Source organism: Miniopterus schreibersii, assembly GCF_964146895.1.
Source record: "Miniopterus schreibersii genome assembly, chromosome: 6".
NCBI lineage: Eukaryota > Metazoa > Chordata > Mammalia > Chiroptera > Miniopteridae > Miniopterus > Miniopterus schreibersii.
The window spans coordinates 2,460,446-2,481,169 of record NC_138107.1 but is presented as its reverse complement, the minus strand read 5'-3'; the positions used below and the strand labels follow the sequence as shown (position 1 = coordinate 2,481,169).

Genomic DNA, 20,724 nt, shown 5'->3' with positions numbered 1-20,724 from the left:
CTTGCGCAAAAAGCTGGGGAGGGGTGGGGCTGAACTGGGTGCAGTGAGTGGGGTGAGATTGAAATAACGACAGTCAAGTTTCTCGGTAGCTCTCATGATAAAAATACTTTATTAAAATAAGATACAAATGATTTGGCACTGCTAAGCAAGCCCGTTGAATGAACGAACGAATGAATGCATATACTGAGGGTGGGCTTTGGCTGCCTCCTGTAGTGAGAGGTAACACTGACTTTGAAAGTGTAACGGGGCTGCAGTCACCAAGGCCTGGTGCTGCGACGTTCCTGCAAGTTTCGAATGAACCTGGCGTTGAACATGTCCCCAGCCATTGTCCAATACTGGGCTGGTGGGGCCTGTGCCTGTGGAGGAACTGTGTGCATGGGTTCCTCCCCATACCCATCCTGTGACAAGATCTGCTCCTCACTGGCAGACCTGGTAGGTAGGAGGGAGATGGAGAGTGGGTTATGGGGGCACTGACGTGGAATTAAGATCAGACTCTCAGGGTCTGTCTGGCTCTTATGTATGAGGATGAAACCATTGGTGCTGTGTCCAAACTTGAAACCCCTCAGGGAAGTACGAGTGTTGAATTTACAGGGAAACTGGCTAAAGGGAAGAACCAGAGTTGAACTTAGGGGAAACTGGCTTGTAGGATGTTAGTAGGTAGGAGGATTTTTTTTGGGCGGGAGCTAGTGTCCAGTTGGGAGGATAAGGTTTCAGAGGAAGGAGCTGAGAGTGATGTTAGGAAAGGAGACAGAGGTACTGGGAGGCTGGGAGGGGAGGGGATCAGGCCTCACCTATCCTCTGTTTCCTGTTCCCCCTGCTTCCATTCTTGGTTGCCTGCGGAAATACCAGGCATGTGTGCATGGCAAGGCTGGAGCAAGCAGTGAACATGGCCTACTTGATTTGAGGGTAAGGAGGGATGAATACTTACCTATGTTGGGGGATGAGGAATTCAGCCCCCCATGACGGCTGTAGCAGCAGCTCTGGGCTACCAGCCCTGGGGGAGTCCCCCTGTAGAAGAAATGGGAGATGATGGGGAAGAGGGTACAGGATGGAAGATGAGTGGGTATGGAGGAATCAGAGGAGAGGAGCAGAGAGGGGTAGGTATACTTCCTGGGGCTTTTAATCTAAGCTGGGCCCCAGAAAAGGGAGCTCATTTTATACCACAAAGATTTTCTGGAGCAATCCAGATTTGTTGCTTTACTCTTTCTAGTTGGAGTAATGTGTTAATAAATGTGGTGCAAATCATCTCACAAAAACAGACTTACATGTAGACAAAACCAATCTGTGGGACCAGGTGCCCTGTTGTTTGGTTTGGAAAACATGGTTACCTTAATTATAGGGAGTGGAAAAGTTGATTTAGGAGGAAAAGGGAGGGAGCCTATGAAGACAGGTGACAGACTGTGTTGGGAACTCAACGGAGGTAAGGCACTGTCTTGAGAGAGGTCCAAGGGTTTGGTGGGAGAGAAGGAGTGGAAAGAGGAATCCAGGGAACAATTAGGGGATTGTTACAGGGATGCAATTAGTGGATTCCAGGGATGTTGGTAAATCTTGACATCTCAGCAAGGGCTGGCCTGGGGTGAAGGGTAGAAGTCACAGGGGAGAGCCTGAGGTCTCCGGAGGGAATGAGGAGTAGACATAGAAGCCTACATAGAGGGATCCAGCAACTACAGGAGAGGAGACAGAATCCACAGAAGATCCAGCAGTGAAGAGGGGGAAGGGTGGACACCAGGTCCTGCAAGGGAGCTCTGAGACTCCTTGCTAGAAGATCTTCAGATCTCAGCAATGAGGACGAGAGGGACAGAGGTCTCTAAATACCAGGAAAAGATGTGACACACAAACGAGGCTGAGACCTTAAGTTGTTTTTTTGGTGTGTTTTTTTTCTCATTGAAAATGTCCATTTAAAAAACACAAAGGAATTCACACTTTATTCAGACAACACTGAGAGGGAGAAGAAAAAGGAGGAATGAATGGGGAGAAAGGGAGATCCTGCTCCCAAGGATTTGGGGGAACACAGTGGGGGTACCTGATTACCACACATTCAGAGGGAAGAGAGGGGGGAGGATGTTTTATATCCTGGGTATGGAGCAGGGAAAAAGGTTCTTGCTATGGAGGAAAGAAGACAGGAAGGCCAGAGAGGGGTTCGCCCATCATCTCAAGACAGGAATATATCACCATCTAACTACTGGGGAGGGAGGGATCCAGGAGCTAACAGGTCCTTGAGACTCAGGCTTATCTTCTGAAATATGGCAAAGAGTTATCCCAGGGTGCTTGCTGGGATCTACTGCCAAGAATCAAAGTGCCTCACAGAATCTGGGTCTGGAGGAAGTAATGGTGTCTTTAGAAGTGTGGTGAGTCTCTGGAGCCCCATGCAGTCATCAGCTCAGGGGTTCCCTGACACATAAACAAAACGTATTGGAGTTTAGCAATGTTGAGAGGATCCCTTTAAGGAGCTGTAAGTCCCTCTCCTACCTAACTGGACTGCTCTGAAACAGCTCTCATTGGCTGGCACGAGCAGTCTAAAAGGTAAGAGTAGTAGGTAGCACAAAGCAGTATCAGGGCCACCAGTAGACACTGTAGAGTGAAATGTGGGATTTATTCCATGGACAAGATTCCTGAAAAGGTTTCCCTGGCAGTGCAGGCCTTTGGGCCTTCCATGGTGTCCTAGAGTCTGACAGCAGGCCAGAGTGTGCTTCTCTGGATAGTTAGTATGAGCTGCACAACCAGAGTCTGGCAGCAATTCAGGCTGTCTGTGGGAGAGTTTCAGAGACCAAGTTAGGAGAGAAGGGGTGCTTTCTATGACAAGAATAGCTACAAACTATCAGGCCATCTGGGACCTTGACAATCCAGTTGTCCAAGAAAGGGGAAGAGGGAATCCTATGGGCTCTGTCAGGTTCCACTGGATCCTGGAGGAGACCTTCTAGGGAAGGTCTGGGGTTCTTGGGGAGAGGGGTCTGCCCACCCATGGTCTCCTAGGGAGGGGAAGGGGTTAGCTGTCTGTCAGTATCGACTCTCATCAGAGCGGGGAAGGGAGCTGTGGAAGGATGTTATGGACAGGAGGTAGGGAGAGGGAAAAAGGGGGGAAGAGAAAAACAAGTCAGAAGTGAAGAGAAAGCTGGGAGAGAAACACAGGAGATACTTATTCTGTCTGCTTGATGGCCTCCTGCCACATAAGGCACTGACATCGAGTCAGTGGCCCCCAACTGTATCAAGAGACACTACACTGCTCCTTCCTAGCAAGTATCACACCCACATTTCCCCCAACTTAGAGGCTCAGTTCCCCTACCTACGGATATGGGTTCTTCCTACCCTTCCTCCCAACTCTCACTGTAAAATTGGGGTCCCTAGACTCCATATAAAGTCCTATTCTCCTTCACTGCCATTTGTTTCCAGACCACTCCCACAGATATTTTCCAATATATTCTCCAATCCACCTGTCCTGTTGCTTCATGTCCCTGACAAACTGTCCTTTGCCATTTCTGACACTCTGACAGTCTTGAGGCTCCCTAACCCTCCAACTCCTATTACCTGGTGCGGCGACGCTGGGCTGGGCTGCCTGCAGGGTCAGTAGCCAGCAGAAGGCGGGCAGTAGGGTGTGGGGGGCAGAGGCGCAGGGAACGCAGCAGCTCCTGCTCTGGCACAAAGGGGCGGAGGGGACCCCGTTCTGGCGAGTTTCCCAGGCTGCTGGAGCGGGGGGGTGGGTGGACTGGAGGTGTAGCTCGGCGAGGGGCCCTGTTTAGGGGCCAGGGAGGCTCCACAGCTACCTTCAGAACTGGGGAGAGGGAGAATAAAGAGCAAGACAGAGAAAGGGAAAAAACAGGGGAGGGAAGACAGTCATGACAGCAGAGATCAGGGGAGAGGAAATCAGAGCCTGTAGAGAGAATGAATTCTTCCTCTGAGCTAGGGCACCCCAATCCAGACACCCTACCCCAGTCTTACATTCTCGGTCACTCGAGGAATATGGCTTAATGTCTCCCTCTGCTCTCTTGGGTGGAAGCTTCCTTGCTGGAGCTGGTGGTGGAGAAGACACAGGCAAGGGAAACATCAGGAGACACACTTTGTACTCCTCCCAGCCACTACTCCCACGACCCCAAACCTCTGCTCCCTGACACCACAGTTCTTCCTGGGGAAGGAGGAGAGTTCAGGCCATCACAGAAGCAGCTCTGTAGCAATACCATCACAGCACAGGGGGTTCAGGGTCACTGGAGCACTTCTGAGGAGAGCCAGAAGGAGCAGGCCCAATGCAGTGTGGGGAAGGATCCAGAGGAGACTCTGGGGCCTGGGGGGTGGAGAAGGGCAGCCAGGGGAGGTGAGCTCTTACTGTCAGTGGGCGCTGCCAGGGGCCCTTGGGATTCTGGGGCAGTGGAATGGTCCCAGCCAGGCCAACGAGGACCCCAGGTCCCTCTAGATGAGACGGGCAAAGTCCTTGGTTAATCAGGAATTGCTTTAGAGCGGTCAGGAGAGGTGGGGTGAGCAGAACCTCTCCTTCCAGTGCAAAGATGGGAAAGATCTAAGTTCTATCGGGGAAAGAGGGTGACAAGCACACACAGAATCTGGAAAGGAGCCATCAGAGTAGTGGGAGGCTCGGCACGGACCGAGGCGCTGCCTCCTATTCCCTCACTTCTTTCCTTGCTCCCTCCCTTTCCCTCCCAAGAGGTTCTCCATCATGTGTGGCAACAAGAGACTCCTCAGCACATCCACATAAGCTTTGTGCTTGGCCCTGGACTGTGGACCTGAGATCTTCAGGTCCTATTGGCTCTCACCCCCTCACAGCTTGTATGCCAGCAGGAGCTGGGTGCAGCAGCTTTGGAAACCAAAGCGAGGCGTGGACATGAATTGCCTCTCAGGGCCTGACACTGGCTGAAGCCGATAACTGGTACCAGACTGGTCAAGTGATGGTTACTCCCTTTCCTGCCATGGAGGAGGTGAGAGCTAGTAGTCACAGCCAGCTTGGGAGAGGGGCCCTTCTATGCAGGGATGCATGGCATGGCCAGCACAGGCTGTGCTTCTCCACCTTGGGGAGGCAATGAGGAAGGAGTGGGGCTCAGATTGGCAGGGAGCATGTGGATGGAATGGGGAACCCGGGCAGCATTTCAGCACCTCAGCACCTAGGTCTAGTTTCTCCAGATCAATTTCATTATTTGGTTGGAAATGTTATAAATTCTGAGCATTATCTTCTAAAACTAATATTTAAACTTCGGGCCATTCATGTCATTATTCTATGACTGGAAATGGAAGGGCTGACTGCACTTGTCTGTCCCTCATTGACTGATGGAAACGTGAGGGGTTTACAAAGGAATGTGACTCTGGCCTACTTTTATGGAACTGAAGCAACAAAAGGTTCCATGAGCATTAGTCAAACAGGCTCCCAATAATTTGCTTAGTTAAAAGTCTTGACAAGTTCAAATGCACTGAGCTCCCATGATGGTAAAGGCAAATGGGTAATGACTGCTGGAGACTTGGGTTGCTCTAGAATTTGTCCACATTGCCCACAGATCACATTGTGCTCTGTGGCCAGAGAAACTAGCCATCATAGCACTACTGTTGCACCTATTCAGTGCAGCATTACCAGCGGGCGTAGGATCGACCACAGCAGCGCGAGAGTGTCGAGTTGCCCTCAGAGAGGGAGCAGAGGGCCCTGTGAGGAAGGAAGCGGTGGTGCCCCAGTGAGGGGACCAGTTGGACCAAAAGCCCACCTCTTTCTGTTCCCTCACCCCAACTACTTGACCAACAAACACAAGGTGAGGACACTTACGATGCTGATGGGCAAAGAAGCCTTCAAAGATCACAAAGTTGTTCACCTATAGGACAAAACAAGCAAAATATGGTTGTCCATTCAGCCACTCAGAACATACTTGGGTACAGAACCCTGTGCTAAAAAAGCCACAGTGGGAGGAACAAATGCTAGCCTTCCTGACAGTCTCAGTAAAACACTCAGACCCTGACAAGCTGAACCTAACGTTGATATGGAGTGGCAAAGGACCTCAAACACACAAAATGATCTTGAAAAAGAAGAACGAAGTGGGAGGATTCACACTTTCTAATTTCAATACTACAAAGCCACGGTAATCAAAACAGTGTGGTAGAGGCCTAGGATAGACACAGAGACCAATGGAATGAACAGAGTCCAGAGATATACCCGTGTGTCTATGGCCAGTTGATTCTTAACAAGGGTGCCAAGACCATTCAATGGGGAAAGAATAGTCTCTTCAACAAATGGTGCTGGGACAACTGAAGATCCATATGCAAGATAATGAATTTGGATCTCGATTTCATACCACAGACAAAAACAAAAACAAAAAAACAACTAAAAATAGATCTAAGAGCTAAAACTATGAAAACCTTAGAAGGAAACATTGAGGAAAATTATGACTTTGGATTAGACAAAATTTCTTAAATATGACACCAAAAGCACAAACAACAAAAAGAAACAGATTTCGTCAAAATGCACTTCATCAAAAGTAAAGTCTTGTGCTTCAAAAGACACTATCAAGAAAATGAAGAGACAACTCATAAACACAACAGGACAAAATATTTGCAAATATTTTTAAGGTGTTTGTATCTAGAATATATAAAGTACTCTTACAACTCAAGAAAAAAAAGAGCACAATTTAAAAATGGGCATGGGCCTGGCTAGTGTGGCTCAGCGGTCGAGCATTGACCTCTGATCCAGGAGATCATGGTTTGATTCCCGGTCAGGGCACATGCCTGGGGTTGGGAGCTGGATCCCCAGTAGGGGGCGTGCAGGAGGCAGCCGATCAATGACTCTCTCATCATTCTTTTTCTGTCTCTCTTCCTCTCCCTTCCTCTCTCTGAAATCAATAAAAATATATTAAAAAAAAAAAAAATTTAAAAAATGGGCATGGGACTTGAATAAATGTTTCTCCAAAGAAGATACTCACATGGCTAGTAAGCACTTGAAAAGATGCTTATCATCACTGGTCACTAGGGAGATGCAAATCAAACCCACAAAGAGATACTACATTCCTACTAGGATGATGATGATTTTTTATTTTATTTTTATTTTATTTATTTATTTTAAATATATCTTTTATTGATTTCAGAGAGAGGAAAGGAGAGGGAGAGAGATAGAAACATCAATGATGAGAGAGTCATTGATGGAGCCCACAACCCGGTCGCCTGGATCCTAGGTCGGCGCTCAACTGCTGAGCCACACCCAGCTGGGCTGATGATGATTTTTTAAAAAGAGGAAAATAACACATGTTGGTGAGGATGTTGAGAAACCGAAACGCTCATCCACTGCTGGTGAAGATGTAAAATGTAGTCAATGGAAAAAGTTTGTTGGTTCTTCAAAAAGTTAAAGAATTACCGTATGACCAGCAATTCCATTCTTAGGTATATACATACCCAAGAGAATTGAAAATATAAGTGTGAATAAAATCTTATACACAATGTTCATAATGGACAAAAACTGGAAACAACCATATATCAATCAGCTGATAAATGGATAAACAAAATGTAGTAGAGCCACATAATGGAATATTTTTCAGCCATAAAAAGGAATGAAGTATTAAAAAAAAAAAAAGGAATGAAGTATTGATACAGGCTACAACATGGATGAACCCCAGTAAAACATTATGCTAAGTGAAAGCCAAACACAAAAGCTACATATTGTAATTCCATTTACATAAAATGTCCAGAATAAGAAATTCCATAGAGAGTAGGTTAGTGGTTAAGAGGGGCTGGGGACAGGGAGTGGGGAGTGCTTAATGACTACCAGGTTTCTTTTTGGGAAATGGAAATGTTCTGAAATTAGACAGTGGTAGTAACTGTAACAACTGTGAATATACTCAAAACCATTGAGTTGTTTATTTTAAAAAGTTAAAATAGTGAATTTTATCTCAAACACAAAAAGCCAGACCCTTTTAGGTTCTCCCAGGACCCAGCCTTATGAAGTGCACAAAATGTCAAGGCAGGCATCCAGAACTATCTAAACAAAACCCACTGACAAGGCCACAGGGGTTAAGGATACAAACACTGAGAAAACGAGGATTTAAGGGCTCAAATGGGTGACGCTGTCTAGGGAAGACAAGCTGGAGGACAGGGTACCACTCTGATATCTAATAATTGATCATTTTAGAGTGATTTTATTATCACATTCAATTTGGACTTCACAATAATCCTATTTTAAAGAACAGTAAAAAAGGACTGGAGACGGGAAAAATTAAAAAAAAAAAAAAAAGGACTGGAACCCTGGCCAATGTGGTTGAATGGTCAGAGCATTGGCCAGCACACCGAAGGGTCTCGGGTTCGATTTCCAGTCAAGGGCACATACCTGGGTTGCAGGTTTGATCCCTGGCCTCAGTAGGGGTACGTGCAGGGGGCAACCTATTGATGTCTCTCTCTCACATAGATGTTTCTCTCTCTGTCCTCCTTTCACTCTCTAAAAGTCAATGGAAAAATATCATCAGGTGAGAATGAACAAAACAACACTTGGAGACATGGCTTGCCCAAAGCCAAGTAGCTACAAGTGGCAGAGCTGGGCCTCAAGCGCCACTCTTCTAGCTGTACCATTTCAGTCAGGAATACAGTGTGGTTGTGAGGAGTGAGCTATGGGTTCACATTTGAGCTCTACCACTCAGTTGTGTGAACTTGGTCAAGTCACTCATCTGTAGAAACCCAGAACGGAGTCAACAGTAGCATCTACCTCAAAGAGATGTACAAGGGTCAGCTGAGATGGTGCATGTAGATACCAGGCAGAGCTCAGCACACATTAGCCGGTATTAGTTATACGCTATCCTGCTCTGGTGTTACATCACCTGTGTAATGTGTCATGCTAAATACTGTGTCCTTCCACTGCTCTCTACGGCCTCTTAATGGAAAAATATATGTGGAAGGACACTCTAAGTCAAGGGTGGGCAACCTTTTTTCTGCCAAGGGTCATTTGGATATTTAAAACAACATTCTCAGGCCATATAAAATTATCAACTTAAAAATTAGCCTGCTATATTTGGGCAAACATTTAATTAACTCACCCCTAATATGATGGCTGAACAGCTTCTCTTTGGTAAGGCCTTGGCAGAGCCAGACCAAATGATTTTGCTCGACGTTCCCTACCCCTACTCTCAGTAGGCCCGTCCATCTACCTTAATCACGCTGTAATGTCAACCAACCCACTCTCATCCTCCCAAGCACATGCCCACACTCCAGCCACACCAAACTGCTTACAGTGCCCAGGCAGCTTGTTTAATACCTCTCCGCCTTAGTTCTTGCTGGATATTCCACATGAGAAGTCCTTTAACCCACCCACTTCTGTCCTCCAACACTCACCTTTCAAGGTTAAACATATATCAAACCTTTCTTTACCCAACTTTAACCCCAAGGTAGCACTCACCATGGTGTCCTTATGCCTCCTCAGAAAGCATATCAATCAAATCTTGTTACAGTTCCTGCTCCTGTCCAAGGAGCCCAATCCCAGCCCCACCCACCCACTCAACACACTGCTTCAGCAGTTCTTCCCACCTGCTCTTACGTCAGATTTTCTCTGTATGGGGTTATTCTTATGCTATTAGTTCTTACAACGGAAAAGAATCAACAAGCTCTTGATCCAAGTCCCTCTCCAGCTCTTGCTCTATTTCTCTGTTACCCTTAAAGCAGCATTTAAAAAAGTGGCCTAGCCCAGCCGGTGTGGCTCAGTGGTTGAGTGTCGACCTACGGGGATGTCACAGTTGGATTCCCAGTCAGGGCACATGCCTGGTTTCAGGCTTGATCCTCAGTAGGGGGCATGTAAGAGGATGTTTCTATTTCTCCCTCTCCCTTCTTCTCTGTGAAATCAATAAAAACATATTAAAAAACAAAAATAAGAGTGGGCTAGGCCCTGGCTGGGTAGCTCAGTTGCTTAGAGTATTGTCCTAATATGCCAAGGTTGCATGTTCGATCCCCCATCAGGGCATATACAATAATCAACCAATGAATGCATAAATAAGTAGAACAACAAATCCATGTTTCTCTTTTTCTCTAAAATCAATAAAAACAAATAAATAAATAAAAGTGTGGCCTATTATTGCTGTCTCCAGTTCCTAGCTTCTCAGTCTCCTAAACCCACTCCACATCCAGACTTCCACCTACCACTGCACCGTAGCTCGTCAGGATCACCAGCAGCCTCAGGAAGCTAAATCCAAGTCACTGCCCAGATCTCTTCTTACCTCACTGGTCAGCACCATTTGAATCAGTAAGCCATTCCTTCTTCCTGGAAGCACTTTCCTTACTGGCCTCCAGGTCAATTTACTCTAAGTTTTCATCTACTTCAGTAGTTACTCCTTGGTCACACTTGCTGGTTCTTCCTCTCCTCTCTGACTTCTTTTCTTTTTAAGAATAGTTTATTGATTTGTAGGGAGTGGAGGAGACAAACATTGATGTGAGAGCAAAACATCGATCAGATGCCTCCTACATGCCCCCTACCGGGGATGGAGCCTGATACCTGGTCATGTGCCCTTGACCTGGAATGGAACCAGCAACCTCTTGGTGCGTGGGATGACAAGCCACAAGGGACAGGCCAAGGCCTCCCCAACTTCTTAAAAGAATGCCCAAGGGCTCAAATCTTTGGACAACTTCTCTACCACTCCCTGGTGATGTCATCCTGTCTCACTGCTTTCAATACCCTATGTATGCTGAAGACTCTGCATCCCAAACCTCTTCTCTGAACTCCAGGGAAATACCCAACTGTGTATTCAGCCTGGACTTATGGACATCTCCAATGAACATATTCAAAACGGAGTCCTACTATTTCCCCCAAACTGCTCCACCTACCATCTCAGTTTATGTAACTCCATCCTTCCAATTTCTCAGGCCAACAACTTGGGAATCATCCTTAACTCCCCCCTCTCTCCCCACCGAGAATCTATCAGGAAATTTTCCTTGCTTTAACTTAACAATATTTAAAATTTGACCACTCCTTAGTAACTGTATTGCTACCATCTTGGTCCGGGCTACCACCAGTTTTCATTGGGATTATTCCTTCCTAACTGGTCTGCTTGCTTCTGCCTTTGCTCCCCTTCTGCTTATTTTTATTTTACTTTTTCTTTTAATTATTCTTTTTTAAATCCTCACCTGAGGATATTTTTTCCATTGCTTTTCAGAGAGAGTGGAAGGGAGGGAGGGAGAGAAAGTGAGAGAGAGAGACACATCGACTGGTTGCCTCCCACACGCACCCTGACCAGGTATCAAACCCGCAACCAAGGCATGTGCCATGACTGGGAATTGAACCCGCAACCTTTTGGTGTATGGGATGGTGCTCCAACCAACCAAGCCACAGTAGCCAGGGCCTTGCTGCTTATTTTTAACAGTCAAAGTGATCTAATTAAAAGTCAGGTTATATCATCCCTCTGCTCAAACCCCTAGGATGGCTCCCTTTTTTCACACAGAGTAAAAGCCAAAGACTTTGAAATAGCTTTAAGGCCTAAAATGTTCTTCCTGCCATTACAGATCTGATCTCATCAATCCCTCCCCAGCCCCCCCCCATCATTCACAGTGCTCTAGTCATACCAGCCAGGTCACTCTTTCAGGCACACTCCTACCTCGGGGCCTTTGCACTAGCCGTTCCCTTGGCCTGGGATCCCTCCCTCCAGATATTGGCTCTTATTCTCACCTCCTTTAACTTATTGTTCAAATGACACTTCCTCAGTGAGGCCTTCCCTGCCTATGCCGCTGAAACTTGCAATCCCACACTCTCCCATCCCCACCATGGCACTCCCAAGCCCGCTCACTGGCTCTCATTTTTCCAGAGCACTTAGAATCAACCACAGGATATACTTGTTTATTATGACTGTCTGCCTCCTCAACTAAAATATAAGCTCCACAAGCGCAGAAACTTTTATCTGTTTTGTTGAATAAAGTATTTTCCTAGTGCCAGGTGCTCAGTAAATATTTGTTGAGTGAATGGCTAGCATTAGTAATATTATATTGCATTTACTTATAAACAAACCACCTTCCCCACTTTAGACCAAAGTTCCCTGAGGACAGGGAATGTATATTATTCTGGGCCCTTAATAAACGTTGATTGCATAAGTAATAGCCTGTGTAAAAACAAGGTGAAAATGAGCTGGCTATGTCTGGGCACAAACATGTTAGGTATACAAAACAGCCATGATGAATCAAAATAGAGAGCGTATAATGGGGACTGTGCTTGCAAGGTGCCAATTCCTTGCCCCCAAATAATAAATGAATCCAATGTGAATTTTCAGTGGGAATCTACCCTCTGAAACCTCTAACCTGTGGGACTGTGGTCTCCAGGTTGTAGTGTTTATTTAGGAACTTCAGCAGCTTCTGTGAGGGCCGGTCAATGGCTAGTTGGTGTGGTTCAACTCGCTCCTTCTGCAGGGAACAGGAGACTTAGGGTAGGAGAAGATGTGGGGAGAACATGCCAACAGAACTCTGGAGCCTGGGAAGGGACTAGGAGGACGTGCAGATCTTGGGGAGGGGGAGGTAGAGGCTCTGGTAGAGCTCACAGCAAAGGGGCCTTTAATCTCCCTTTGGACAGACTGGTGAAGAGAGAAGTGGTACCTGCAACATATACTGGAAGAGTTCTTGCCCATGGCCATGGCGTTGAAGTGACTCATGGATGTAAAAGTCCAGGATGCAAAGTGGTTCCACCTCATTGTGAGCCTCACGATCATCCTAAGGGGTAAAGAACAACAAATATATTTTAGGACCAAGACAGTGTGGCCACCTCCCAAACTTCAGCACTTTTGTTTTCAGAAATCATGGCATATGAACTCTCAGCTTCCAATAGCACTCACCAGTACAAAGAGTTTCTTGTATCCAACTTTAAGGAAACCAATAATAGCTCCTCTTCCAGCCCTATAGGATGGGGAAAATAATGAACAGGTTAGTAGCAGTTAGTACCCGAGAGAGGTAGAGTCAAAAAGGGAAAGGGGTTGGAGAGGAAAGGATACAGGATGGAAAAGCATTTGGCACTCACGGTCGAGCGGAGGTGTCCTTCAGCACATACATAACATGACGGTTACTCTGCATCCTCGATGCACTGGTAATGGGTGCAGGAAGATGCTGGGCCTGCCAGGGAGACAAAGACAGAGTTTCTGCAAGTCCCTTCCAAAGGATCTAAGCCTTCCTTATCTACTGTCCCGAAAGGTGTCCCCAATACCTTGGCAGAAGCCTTGCCCAGTTCATCTACAATGGTCATAATTTGCTGCTGCACATCAATACTATAGAAAGAGAGGAGATAAAGTCAGATAATCACTGAATAAGGGTTCTGAGCAGTTACTCCCAGGAACCTGGACCACAACTGCAACCCAGGTTCAGCACTTAAGACTGACTTTATCTTGTCTTCCCATCTGATTTTCTAACCCACCCTCTGGTACGTAAACTTTTGCCACACTCCCTCTTCCCTTGAGGTTATTGTGGGGAAGCAGGAAACGCGGGTCAACCACATCCTTTGGCTGGGACCACGTATTTGGCCGAGGGGTAGAATGTCATAGACCCACGAGCACATCCATCCTACTAAGTGTAGGATGAAAAGTCACCAACAGCTTGTGCCAGGACACCAAGAAGGAGGGTCACTCGTCAGTGAGAAGGGGGCGTGGCGCCTCGGCCAGGTTTCTAGGGGAACCCAGAGAGAAAGGCCTCGGGGCGGGTTTGAGATGTCACCGGGCTGGCGTTGTGGTTCCGGGTCGGCGGGCCGGGGGCCGCAGGTGCTGGTCCAGCACGGTGATCCGCTCCGGGAGCAGCGCGTCCACATCAAACGGGAACTCCATGGCCCATTGTGCGTGGCCGACCCCGCCCGCGCTACGTAATTTCCGTCCAGCCACCGGAGCCCCGCCCCTTGAAGTCTCGTGCCCTTTCACAGCTGGGCGGGGCCCAGCACACAGCGCGCCCCTCACCGCTCGGGCTGTGACCGTGCTGTTCCCACCAGACCTGCGGTCCCTTAGCAACGCCACTCCACTCCCCCCCACCCCGCCCCCGGCAGTGGGCGCCTAGCAATGCATTTTCCTTAGGCCTGGTGTCTTCTCCAAGCCGTTAGTTCTAGCCATCAGCTGAGAGGTGTGGGCCTTGGAACATAGCCCCAGGCACAGGGGGCCCACAAGTGATCAATGCAGAACCGCACAACCGCCCGTTCCAGGTGGCTTCTGGTCCCAACAGTCACTGGTTGGGGTGGCTCCAGCCTGACCACTCCTCTCCCCACAGCAGCACCCATTTCCCCGAGACTCACTCCAGAGGACAGGAGACACAGCTTTATTGTGGAAGAGCCGAGCAGGCAGGGGTCTGAAACAGCAAGAGAAGGTTGAGCCCATCTAGTTACACTGCGTGGGGATTAGGGTTTTTCACATCTGTACTGCCCTCTCTCAGCCTCACATGTATTTATCCCCTCCAACAACAATTATTTCCTTTTACTGACGCTGAACCTGCCATTGGCCCAGCAAGTAATTCCTAGGCATTATCTCCCAATCCCTCCACGTCCTTCCCAGTCTATAGCTCCTAGAGAGGCCTCTGGGAGCCTGCATGTTCAGTGGAGGCTTCCGCTGGCTTTGTGAGTGGCACCTCTGGCATTGACTCAGGTGGGGGGCCACTCTCTCCTCGGAGATGGCCTTGATACAGCCGACGAAGGCGGGACAGCTCTCTCTCTGGTGGCTGTTTCCAGCTGTACCATGGGTACCAGGGGTCGCCTGAAACCAGGGTGGGAGCTGGTGGAGTAGCACTCACAGCTCCATGAGAGTTACTGAAGTCAAGGTCCCGAGGTTCAACCTGGGGAATGTGATAACTAAGGAGACCTAGGGGATTTAAAAAAAAAGAGAAAGTGAGGGAAGGGAGCAAGGTGGGTAGTTCAGATTAAGAGAGACAGGAAGGAAAATAACCCATAAAGGGAGGAAGGAAACAGTCACAGCTACTGACTGGGTACATTCACGCATGTGGTACACTGCACAAAGGCCAAGTGGCCAAGGGGGAAGTGTGGGCTGACATACTGCCTGGGCTCTTGCCCACCAAGCTGTGCAGCCCTGCACCAGGGCTATGAAGCTGCATCTGCCCTAATGGAGGGGCACTTTTTTCTAACTTGTAGAAAGGTATTAAGAAGCGCCAGCCAGAAATTTATACCAAGCTCCTCCTATGATCTAGCTATGGCGTTGGGAATAACAGTTATAAAGAGGGAAGAAAAAGAGGAGGAACAAGAGGACAATGACAAGAGAGTCAAGAGAGGGAATAAGGGACAGTGGAGTAACGAGATTCTTGGAAGAACATGATGGGTACCAACTTCTCAGGTAGGTGGGAGCATTTATATCTATCCTCTAGCCCTAAGTCACCTTCTTGATGTCTAAGAAAACTTCTCTGGGCCCGTTCTCACTCACCATGATCCCTGGCTTTCTGGATGGCCTGGGTCAACTTCTTGTGCTGCTTCATACAGACTCCTGTGGGAACCAAAACCGTAACTCTACTCATTCTATCAGGCACAGTAGGTAAAGAATACACACCACTTCAACACGGTGAGAGAGGGCGGATTTGGAAGATCTGGCTCCCCATTCTCCTGACTCCTCCATGGGCCTGTTTCCCCATCTGCCCAATAGGAAGAAGTCCTCTCTCTCTGAGCTGGGATAAAAACTTTGGAGGGTCCAGCCACTACAGAGAAGCCATTTAATGGTAAAGGCTCCAAAACAGGGAACAGAACACAATTCAAAAGGCAAATGTGCTTAAACTGGGCAGAGAAAAAAAATCAATGAAGGAAGAAAGGATTTCAGGTCTGGGGAAGGCAATCTGAGAGAGTAGCAAAACAGTCTCTTCAGTTTTTACAGCTTGACAGGAGTTTAAAAGTACTTTTGAAAACTCCCTGACAAACCGAATTCCACCAATCATGCTGCCATCCCCAAAATGGTAACTTCTGATTCTTTGCAAATTTAACTTGTGTTAGCAGGCACTGACAAAACATTTCTGTATATATTTTAGGCCTTTCGGGTCCTAGAATCTTTGTCTCAGCTACTCAACTTTGCCATTGTAGCCTGGAAGCAGTGGCAGACACTGAAAACAAATACACGGCAGTAACCCAGCTTTAGCCTGTGGCTGTAGTTAGGGAACAGTTGTAATCTTCAATTGTTAAGCTTACAATTCCAAATTTGGGAAATCTAACTGAATTGTCAGCAGTATAAAAGAACTTATGGGGCGATCAATTTATGAGAAAACCTTTTGTAAAAGTGAAAAGCCCTCCCTGGCCTGTGTGGCTCAGAGTTGGGTGTCATCTGGTGCACCAAAAAGTTGCTGGTTCGCTTTCCCATCAGGGCACATGCCAAGGTTTCGGGCTCAATCGCCGGTAGGGGCCAAGCAAGAGGAAGCCGATCAATGTTTCACTCTCATGTGAATGTTTCTTTCTCTCTCTCCCCCTTCCCCTCTCTCTAAAAATCAATTAAACACACATACAAAGCAAAGAGCCCTAAAGAAAGGAAAAAATCATACCACTTATCTTTCAGAAGCTATATTTAGGCTTGCAGTGACACCTGCCTGTGTCTTTGGTCCACATGTAACTGTTTTGGCATGTAACTATCTCCATTACGCCAAAATTTCCAAAGGGTTCAATTGCACTTTTTATGCCATGGTAGGAGCCACCAAACAAATACTTGTCATCTGAATAAACAAGAAGTGCTATTCTGGTGGGGACAGGGATGATGGGCTAACCTGTGTATGGCGCATGGAAGATGATACCCGTGTGAGCACAGACAAACTGTTCCAAGAGCTTCACGTTCTGTGGGGAAAGTGGTAGAGGAAGGAGTGGGGGGAGAGCAGGAAGACCATCAGAGACTGAAAGTGCACAATCCCTACACATCCACACAGATGACCTTAACCTCTCTGTCTCTCCAGGTGCTGCCCTCCATGTCCCAGTTTTAGCTCTATCACTTTACTGAATATATTTGTGAAAACCCCAGCAAACATTTCCCCGTTCTTGTTCTTTCACCCATTTTACACGCACGGCCTACACTGTGTCACTAAGACTCATACAGAATTCTCCTCTCCAGGGGTCAGGTTGAAAAATCAGCCCTTATGCAAAAAATTTGGGAGTCAGTTGACAATCATTGAAACCACCCAGAAAATACAGTATATGTTGTATTGTGCATAGATGGATAATTAAGGCCTATAGTAGCATGCTGTATGTAGTGTATATTTACTCAGATCAATTTTAAAGTTAATTACATAGAATGACTCTCAGCTAGCAAGTTAATCACAGGAAGTGAGACCCAAGGAAGAAGCAGGTACACTTGTGGAAGCAGAATCATCTACACTATTAAATCTGTAATCTTTCTTTCTCCCTTGTTATGTGATTATAAACTGTATAAAATTGGTTACAATACCTTTTTGTTAACTGATCGTACACAGTTGAAATTGACAAGTTACCTACTGGACTCCTCTACAATTTGTGTGAGAAGGGGCCTGAGAACAGTCACACACCTTCATCTGCTGACTGATACACCAATGCCCTCCAACTTCCCTAATAACCAGCCATTCAGCTTCTGATCTTCTACTTCACTGCAAGCTCAGAACACTTTCCCATTATCAGCTTTATAAGGTTTTTTAATTCTGTAAGAAGCAAGTCCTGTCCTCACAATAAAGGCTTTTCAAAAAAGTGCTTTATGTATCTTCCCTCCAGCTGCAAGTCTCAGCATGCCACCAAATGTCAATGTGACAAGGAAATAAAACCTCAGAAAAAAACTAGCCCAATCTACTTGCTAATAATTGTGATGGATATAAATGAACTTTTGGGCATTGCTCTCCCATTAGAAATGGGCATTTTTCTTGCCTGCCAATTTAGATTGTCAATTTCATAGGTAAGGAATGACTCTTTTTACTATAATCCATAGTAGAGGGCAAAAGACTACACAGGAGATGTTCTTATAGTGCCAGGAAGTGAGTGCAAAATGGAGTGTAGGGGCGCTGGGATCTGAAGAGTGGGGCACCTACCGCTATCTCTTCAGCATTGCATAAAGGCTCCAGAGCCTCATCCTGGAGAAAAGATTTTCCTTACCCTAAAGTCAACGTGCAACTTGTGATCCCGGCAGATAGGGCAGGGATTCCCAGCAACTTTATTTTTACGCTGTAGAGAGAAGAAATTGGTAAGTGACGATGTTCCAAGCCCTATCAGAAGAAATGCTGCTGCCACTGTCACTGTGGTCTCCACCCACACTTCATATCCCATCCATGTGCCACTGTCAGAAACTCACAATACACATCTTTCGAGTCCGCTGCGGGGGTACTCCACCTTTGTGGTTGCGACGGTAGTCAGCCCAGACTGGGCGAGAACCATAGCGGGTCTGGTATTCTGAATTGAAAGACCACAAAAGTTAGGGTGGAGGAAGTGTCTCTGTCCATTTATTTCAAACCACACATGACCCTCCCCCATTTAGAAGTACCTTCTGAGTCCAGGTATTTCCAGGGTTCATTCTTATAAGGGGAAATGGGCACCGGGGGCAAAGAATCTTTCTCAAGGGGGGCTTTGGTGCAGAGAGTTTGGAGGGGAACCTATAAAAGAAGGGTGAAAATAAAAAAATGAATTCAAAGAAGGAACCCGATTGTTTTGCTGCCTAAACTCGGAGATGAGGAATCTACTGTTAATGGAATACAGCAGGAATATATATGAATGGTAACACATTTGTTGGGGTTAAAGTGACATCAACAATCACTTTCTCTATCTCCAGCTAGGTCCTGAAAGAAGCTAATGTTAGAGGATAACTCGTACAGGTGACTGAGAGGCAATCTTATTTGGGAGGACAACTTAAAAACCTGGCACATAGAAGGTATTCCTGCTTTTGGGGATGAATGGAGTCTAGTAGAGGGGAAAAGGGTGAAGAAAATAAAAGGGACATAAGATGTGTGGCAGGGGCCCTAGCTGGTTTGGCTCAGTGGTTAGAGCATTGGCCCTTGGACTGAAGGGTTTGTGGTTTGATTCTGGCCAAGGGCATGTACCTTGGTTGCAGACTCGATCCCCCTCCCAGGTCTGGGGCCCCTGAGGGAGGCAACCAATCAATGTGTCTCTTTCACATCAATGTTTCTCTCTCTCTCTCTCTCCCCTCCCCCCTTCCACTCTCTGAAAAGCAATGGGAAAAATACTCTTGGGTGAAGATTAAAAAAATAAAATTAAATTAAAAATTAAAAAAAGATGTATGGCAGGGAAGGGATGTGTAGGTCAGATGAGTCTCCAACTTGATCCAATCCGGAATCATTGTGCTCCCCAGCTTTATAAAAGTTGAAGGTCAACATTCCACAGCGAAGAACAAACGAGTCCTAACGCTAGCTTTAAAGCTACCAGGCCTGTCATTAACTCCATAGTGACCCGTCACCACTCTTCAGTCCCACTTTAGGGAGTGGCAGCTGGGCAAGCAGTCCTATCCCACCCAACCCCACCAAAAACGGGCCCTGCCATACCAAGAACCTTCAGGATGGTAAGTACATGAGGCTGGAGGGAAATCTCAATCCAAAGGACTGAACGAGTTAAACTTTCACGTATGCTCTGATAATAAACGGACTAAGTGAGATGGAGGGCTGGGAAACCAGTCACCAGGTCGAGATGTGTGCCGGCTTTACTGGGAGACAGCAGGGCCGGTAGAATTTAGTGCCCCTGAAGCCAAGGGCCCTCCAGGGCATCACAGATTTAGACACCATTCGCATCGTTGAGTTGGTTGTGCATGACAGGGTTGGGAGGGGGCACTCATCTAGTTATTTAGCACAGACGACAGCTTCGGAGGAGAATGAAATACAACCCTGGCTCTTTGCTCTCGGCTGGGGATTAAAAAATCGCGGAGCCCTGGCCCGGTGGCTCAGTTGGTTGGAGCGTCCTCCACACAACAAAAGGTTGCGGATTCGATTCCGGTCAGGGCACATAAGCAGGTTGCGGGTTCGATCGTTGGTAGGGGAGCCTAGGACAGGCAACCGATTAGTGTTTCTCTCTCTAGAAAGCCAATAAACATATCCTCGGGTGAGGATTTTAGAAAAGTGCACGGAGCTTTAAGGAGGGTAAGTGGAAGAAGAAGAGCGGTGGGAGCAAAGTGTTGCCTAGACAGAGGAGGCATAAGCGCTAAGGGAAAGTCCACTTCCCGGTTCCCAGAGGTGGAGCAACGACCTAGAGAAGGCATAACTAAGTAGCGGTTGTACAAAATGTGCTCCAAGGAGTTACCTGAACTCCGTAGGCACCCCTGAAGGACGAAAGACTAGGAAGGCACCTCAGCAGCTTATTCGACACGGAGGCCGCCATCTTGACGTACGCCCAAACCCGGAATGGCCGGGAAGGCGACTGCGCATGCTCTGGGAAACTGACTAGGGCAGGGCCAAGGACCAGCCTGCAGCGCGGCCGGCAGCCACGCACTTGCGTCAGGACGGAAGCGAGAAAGGGGCGGGCAAGGTAGAGAAGCTAAATTCAACTGCGTCACAGTGGAATTTGGCCTCAAAATTGAGTTTTTTATGAACCAGTCACTATGATTCTTAGATCTGATACTTAGAGTTTGCCTTTTAAACAATTTTGAAGGCAATTTTGACCGAGATTCCCTCAGTACGCATGCGCCAGCCCAGTTCCGCCAACCCAGGGTGAGAAATGTTTTCGAGGGCGGAAGTGGCGAGGGCAAAGGAAAGGGAGGTGCTAGGCTCTCCGGCCACGCGCACGCTCCTCCCGCCCCCTTAGGCAGGAGGTGGAAAAACGTGCGGAGAGTGACGGGGAGGAGGGAGTGGGCTGAGCGAAGGTGAAGGAAGGGTAGCCAATCAGTTAGCGAGTTGTGTTTCGGGTTA

The 20,724-nt window shown here is 47.3% G+C and overlaps 2 protein-coding genes across 8 annotated transcripts; both read right to left on the bottom strand.

Moving 5' to 3' along the window:
• Positions 1–81: 81 nt before the first annotated feature.
• ATAT1 (alpha tubulin acetyltransferase 1) lies at positions 82–13,790 on the bottom strand (the record flags this gene model as incomplete). 6 transcript variants are annotated; one of them, XM_081141480.1, is made up of 13 exons in its annotated part: positions 13,624–13,789; positions 13,121–13,181; positions 12,938–13,029; positions 12,756–12,816; positions 12,520–12,633; positions 12,229–12,330; positions 5,753–5,798; positions 5,567–5,635; positions 3,937–4,008; positions 3,526–3,769; positions 929–1,008; positions 792–834; positions 82–429 (listed from the first exon to the last, which is right to left on the bottom strand). In XM_081141480.1, the coding sequence occupies exons 1-13, from the start codon at positions 13,728–13,730 to the stop codon at positions 255–257; spliced, it is 1,266 nt and encodes a 421-aa protein (XP_080997606.1). In that variant the 5' UTR covers positions 13,731–13,789. The 6 variants fall into 6 exon arrangements, with proteins under 6 accessions (XP_080997606.1, XP_080997610.1, XP_080997607.1 ...); XM_081141484.1 differs by lacking the exon at positions 13,624–13,789 and adding an exon at positions 13,338–13,568; XM_081141481.1 differs by lacking the exon at positions 5,567–5,635 and having other exon boundaries at positions 13,624–13,790.
• A 402-nt stretch (positions 13,791–14,192) lies between these two features.
• On the bottom strand, positions 14,193–20,236 carry MRPS18B (mitochondrial ribosomal protein S18B). Of its 2 annotated transcripts, XM_081141491.1 has the most exons (7): positions 20,120–20,236; positions 18,360–18,468; positions 18,171–18,268; positions 17,975–18,043; positions 16,633–16,699; positions 15,318–15,377; positions 14,193–14,744 (listed from the first exon to the last, which is right to left on the bottom strand). In XM_081141491.1, the coding sequence occupies exons 1-7, from the start codon at positions 20,195–20,197 to the stop codon at positions 14,452–14,454; spliced, it is 774 nt and encodes a 257-aa protein (XP_080997617.1). In that variant the 5' UTR covers positions 20,198–20,236; the 3' UTR covers positions 14,193–14,451. The 2 variants fall into 2 exon arrangements, with proteins under 2 accessions (XP_080997617.1, XP_080997616.1); XM_081141490.1 differs by lacking the exon at positions 17,975–18,043.
• Between the last annotated feature and the right edge of the window lie 488 nt (positions 20,237–20,724).